At 36.7% G+C, this 5,863-nt stretch overlaps 1 protein-coding gene across 1 annotated transcript in view; it reads left to right on the forward strand.

The window, feature by feature from the left end:
• The window catches only part of col22a1 (collagen, type XXII, alpha 1), a 68,445-nt gene that overhangs the window by 56,516 nt on the left and 6,066 nt on the right, over positions 1–5,863 (forward strand). The window contains exons 42-57 of the mRNA XM_016462398.1: positions 374–409; positions 499–552; positions 1,327–1,371; positions 1,521–1,556; positions 1,920–2,033; positions 2,146–2,199; positions 2,434–2,487; positions 2,614–2,667; positions 2,758–2,811; positions 2,914–2,967; positions 3,670–3,723; positions 3,825–3,878; positions 4,345–4,389; positions 4,527–4,580; positions 4,679–4,732; positions 4,825–4,878. Coding sequence (XP_016317884.1) covers positions 374–409; positions 499–552; positions 1,327–1,371; positions 1,521–1,556; positions 1,920–2,033; positions 2,146–2,199; positions 2,434–2,487; positions 2,614–2,667; positions 2,758–2,811; positions 2,914–2,967; positions 3,670–3,723; positions 3,825–3,878; positions 4,345–4,389; positions 4,527–4,580; positions 4,679–4,732; positions 4,825–4,878 — 870 coding nt within the window. The remainder of the gene's footprint in view (positions 1–373; positions 410–498; positions 553–1,326; positions 1,372–1,520; positions 1,557–1,919; positions 2,034–2,145; positions 2,200–2,433; positions 2,488–2,613; positions 2,668–2,757; positions 2,812–2,913; positions 2,968–3,669; positions 3,724–3,824; positions 3,879–4,344; positions 4,390–4,526; positions 4,581–4,678; positions 4,733–4,824; positions 4,879–5,863) is intronic.

Genomic DNA, 5,863 nt, shown 5'->3' on the forward strand with positions numbered 1-5,863 from the left:
CACACACTTAACTCAGTCATGTGGCTGTTTACCTGCTCATCCTTCCATTGCAATGCAAAACGCAGTCATTTTCACATTAGCATTAGTCAAGTGACTCCAAAATTACCATATGGCCAAAAACGGACCTTTTTTTAAATTTGCTGTGAATATGGATGGGATTGAAACCAGTGCAACTGGTCAAGTTAAAGCAAACAGATGCATATAAAAGCACATGCATATAAAAGCATGCATGCTGTTATGTGAAATCCTATGCGACTTTTCCATTTGCAGTATTTCATACCCTATTTAGTGTCTTTTTTGCTTATAGATCAAAGGACAAACACAGCTGCACATTTCTTTATCTCACAGCTAATTGATATTCTGTCTTTCTCAGGGACCTCCCGGACCTGCAGGGCCACCAGGACCAGCGGTAAACAATCTGTTCATATTTATATCACTTTCAAATGAGACAGACGCTCACAGAACACCCTTAAGTGACATGTCATGCTTGATATTCAGGGTTTGAGAGGACCTTCAGGAGTGAGCGGACCACAGGGACCTGCTGGACACAATGTAAGATTTATTTAGTTGATTGATTATTCCAGGACAGCTCACAATACTGTATTTTAACAGTATTAGCGAAATACTAAATTTCATCTGTAGTCTCTGAGATCAAATGATACGCTACACCATTCATAATAGTGAAGGGCTAAGAGAATTATAGACATTGTACATCATGTTGTTTTGTTTTGCATCAATCCTTTTGAAGGAGTTTGCAAAACTGCACAGCACACAACCAAGGACACACTGACAGCCTGTAATTAGCTGTATGCTAATGCTAGTCAGCTTGTGGCAGGTTGTATTTATAATTAAGAGAAAGTTTTTATTTTCATTCTAGAGAACATTTTATTGGATAAAATAAACAAGATTTGTCACCATAATTGGTCCATTTGACAGATTTAGAAGATTTCACTAAAGTGTTATATTAAAGCTCGCTAATACAAGCATTACTATTAATATTGCTTATTAATAGTTAGGAATGTGTTCTTGTACTAGGGAACACTCTAGCAACATGCAAAAAACTCCTTAGCACGAATTATACAGTAATTTACCTGTGCAATGACACTGAGGAGCTTTACTTTTCAATCTCCAATCGTGATGCAGATCTAAACTAGTTTCACTGCACTTCTGTGGATCACAGTTAAGTCATCTCAGGATTCAGTGTCAGTTTGTGTCTAAGAAGGTTTGAATGTTGTTTCCTGTGGTGAGGATCATCAGCAGCAGTTATGGCTCATACATGTCTCTCTCTCTCTCTCTCTCTCTCTGTGTGTGTGTGTGTACCTGCAGGGTTTACCAGGAAGACCTGGAGAGAATGGCACCCCTGGAGAACCAGTGAGTGATATCTGTTCGTCATTTAAATATGGATTCATCAAATAAGCTGACACTATTAATATTCACCTGCTGCTGATGGATCATAAATGCATGGATTATGAATTATGAATAGTTTTTTAATGGATTTTTGTTTCCCAACTTTTTATTAGGGAAAAGCTGCAGACATTTCTGATTTGAACCTGAAGGTATCTTCCATCCATTCCCTCACACAATCATCCATTCTTCCATCCATACATCATCCATTCAACAATCCAAAACTCCATCCATCCATTCATTCATCCATCCATACATCCAACCAACCAACCAACCAACCCTCCATCCATCCATCCATCCATCCATCCATATATCCAACCAACCAGCCCTCCATCAAACCATCCATTCTTCCATCAAACCATCCATCCATCCATTCACTCACACAATCATCCATTCTTCCATCCACCCATCATCCATTCAACAATCCAAACCTCCATCCATACATCCAACCAACCAACCCTCCATCCATCCATCCAACCAACCAACCACCAACTTTGCCTTTCTCTCTTTCCCAGGACATTTGTTCAGATTGCCCCCCTGGACCAGCTGGACAACCGGGTATGCCAGGACCTCCAGGTGAAAAAGGTCATACTGGACCACCTGGGAAAAATGGACAGGATGGATATGCGGTGAGAGAGCATGATTCAAAAATCTAAATCTCACTTTCATCTTTAAACTTAATGGAATTGGAAACTAACGTAAGTTTAATGAATGGAATAATAAACATCTGGTGGCTTTCAGGGTTCTCCAGGACCAACAGGGCCTGCAGGACCACCTGGTGCTGATGGAGCCAAGGTTAGAATCTAGAAGATATATACACACACATTACAAACCTGTATTCTTCAACTCTACCTACAGACCAGTGCACTTTTAAAGACCCTTGTCTCACTGATGACAATAATAGGTTCACTATCCATTTATGTGTCAAATGCATGTCATCCGACAGCATTGCATCACTACATGACCTCTATACTGTCGGCTTAAGAAATTTGTGTGTTTAATCACTGTTTATACTTGGTTCCATTGCAGGGGGTCAAAGGTGACAGAGGTCCTCCAGGAGCACCTGGAGATAAAGGTGAAAAGGTACTGTCAGCCTACCATTTTCATCATAAATAAGCTGAATATACATATGATACATTTTAAATTTGACATACCATAATTATTTATCGTTATGCCACAGTTTTCTCTCATTGATTTGTATTTTCCCAGGGCCCCCCAGGACCTCCTGGTTATCCAGGGGCAGCGGGAGCTATGGGTCAACCTGTGAGTATTTTAAAATGCCACTTTTACAAAAGAACACATTCAGCTTGTATAGGTATACTTAAAAACCTTACATTTTTGCTGTATCTGTAGGGTAATGATGGAAACCCTGGACCTATTGGACCACCTGGAGCTCCTGGAGAAAAGGCAAGGCTAATTTTTTTTTTCTGTGATTTAAATGTCTATTAGTTGGATGGATTCAAGACTGGAATCCCCCCACGTTATTGATAACTGAATGTGTTTTACCAGGGAAAAGAAGGACTTCAGGGAATTCAGGGACCACCAGGTCTGCCAGGTCTAATGGTGCGTACTTTCGTCATTTTTTTTTTTAAATGTCTGGACATTTTTTAGAACAGATACGCTACAGTTAAAAAGTTTGGGGACGGTAAGATTTTTAAATGTTTTTGTAAGAAGTGTCTTATGCTCACCAAGGTTGCATTTATTTGATTAAAAAAAAAACAATAAAACAGAAATATTATTATATATTATAATATATTATTATATGAATACAATTCAAAATAAGTGTTTTCTATTTGAATATCATTTAAAATGTAATTTATACCTGTGATGCAAAACTGAATTTTCAGCAGCCATGGCAACAGTCTTTAGTTTCACATGATCCTACAGAAATCATTCTAATATGCGGATTTAGTGCTTAAGAAACATTAAACATATCAGTGTTGAAAATAGTTTTGCAGCTTAATAATTTTGTGGAATCCATGATGTATATATTTTTATATATTTTTATTCAGGATTGTTTGATGAATAAAAAGTCTAAAACAACAGCATTTGTTTGAAATAAAAAACATAAATGTAAAAGTATTTCCTGTCACTGTTGATCAGTTCAGTGCATCCTTGCTAAATAAATGTTTAATTTCTTAAAAAAAAAAAAATCATACTGTCTCTAAACTTTTGGGTCAGTGTAATGGGAGAATAAGTCTAATAACTCCATCATGCTATATTGTTACCTACTTACTACCCGATACCACATTTTCTGTGCTGAAGGGCATGATGGGTAAACCTGGAAAGGAAGGAAGACCAGGAGAAACAGGAGAGCCGGTATGAGTCTGATGTTCTGCATGCATGCCAGCATCCTAACAATACTTAGTTCTGTAGAAACAACATAAAAAAAAACATGATTGTTTTCTTTTCTTTTTCAGGGTAAACAGGGAGAGCCAGGACCACCAGGAAGAGACGGGCTTAGAGGAATGCCTGTGAGTGATACTCTTCTGGAATGATTAAAAGACCTCTTGTTCTGTGGCTTATGGATGATTTTTTTTTTGTATAAAACTAGACTGTCAGGGCTGTTTTACCTCACAAAAATTTACCATGATATTATTATCATTGACAATTTAGATTAGGGAACACTATTCACTATTAACTAGTTGTTTATTAGCATGCCTATTCCTAGCATATTGGCTGTTTATTAGTACTTATAAAGCACATATTAATGCCTTATTCTGTATGACCATATTCTAGATGCCTTAACTCTACCAAATACCTATACATAACTACTGCAACAACTACTTTACTTACTATCAATTAGCAGCAAATTAGGACTTTATTGAGGGGAGAACTCTTAATAAGGAATATGTTTTCCAAATCTAAAGTTTTACCTTATTATCTAATATCTGTACCTACAGGCTGAAATGTTCACTTTTTTATTTTTGTCTTTTCCAGGGTTTCAAAGGTCACAGAGGGGAACCAGGACCACCAGGGTCAAAGGTTAATCAATGGCAATTAAAATCTATGCCCATACATCCAGTATTCAGAGACAGGGAACTACAGCACTAATATATGCTCCATAAATCATCCAGAAGCTTCATGGGTTCTGTTTAATAAATGCTGTCATGTCATATTAGGGTGAAGATGGAAAACAGGGTGTTCCTGGACGTGAGGGTCCACCAGGGAAAGACGTGAGTAAACGCATTCTGTGTTGTGCAGAGGTCACTGTAAACCTGACCGCTGTGAGCAGATGGTGTTGGGTTTTAATTGGTGTACTTGTATCACCCAGGGTAACACCGGACCACCGGGGCCAGAGGGCATGAGAGGACCACGAGGAGAAATCGTGAGGAGACTTTCGATGAACCAATTAAATCGCAAAACAAAACCGCACCCATGTGATTATTGAGTTGTGTCACTGTGTTTTTGTCTTTTTAGGGTCGGCATGGAGAACCAGGACCAGCAGGCAAGCCTGGATCTCAGGGAAATCCTGTAAGTTTCATAGTAGCACTTCAGTATGGGCAGCCATGTGGTTTGATGAACTGAGATCTAGATTTACATCCATGTTTACACCTCTTGCTTGTGTGTCTATTAAAGCATGGGTCCAGGGATCTCTAAGGGGATGCAGAAGGAAAAGTTTGGATAAAAAAATTATGTAAACATGTCAAATAAAGAAATAATAATAATTATGTAAAAAAATGCTGTTAAAAATCTGCAGAAACAATTCTATTTCAAAATATGTTTCTTATAAAGTTTATACATCCAGCAATATGCTAATGTTTTAAAAAATGTAGTGTCAACTTGAAACTAAATATTTTCCTTTTCAGATAATTATGTATTTATTTATTTATTTATTATAACTTATTTATACTATTTTTAATTAATCAAAAGTGGCAGGAATCACTTACATTTTAACAAATTTTAAATAATTTTTTATTCATCAAAGAATCCTGAAAAAAAATTGTATTATGGTTTCTGCTGAAATATTAAGTAGCACAACTATTTTAAACATTGATAATAAGAAATGTTTTTAGCAGCAAATCAGCATATTAGAATGATTTCTGAAGGATCATGTGACACTGAAGACTGGAGTAATGATGCTTAAAATTCAGCTTTATCATCACAGGAATAAATTACATTTTACAATATATTCAATAGAAAACAGTTTTTTATATTCTAATAATATTTCACAATATTATTGTTTGAATGTATTTTGGATCAAACAAATGCAGCCTTGGTGAAAACAAGAGACTTTCAAAAACATTTAAAAATTTGGTTACACTTTATTTCAGGGCCGTTTCTAGCCAATTTGACGCCCTAGGCGAAATCCCTATTGCCCCCCCCCCAAATTATATATATATAATTCTTTTCAGACACCAGTTGCTTGTCACATTCAAATTGGTTGTCATAGTAACGACACTAATTTGTGGAGATTCAGTGCATTGAGTTCCACAAATCTGAATGCATTATTTGTAAA

The sequence above is a fragment of the Sinocyclocheilus anshuiensis genome, unplaced genomic scaffold (assembly GCF_001515605.1).
Source record: "Sinocyclocheilus anshuiensis isolate Anshui unplaced genomic scaffold, SAMN03320099.WGS_v1.1 scaffold160, whole genome shotgun sequence".
Classification (NCBI taxonomy): Eukaryota; Metazoa; Chordata; class Actinopteri; order Cypriniformes; family Cyprinidae; genus Sinocyclocheilus; species Sinocyclocheilus anshuiensis.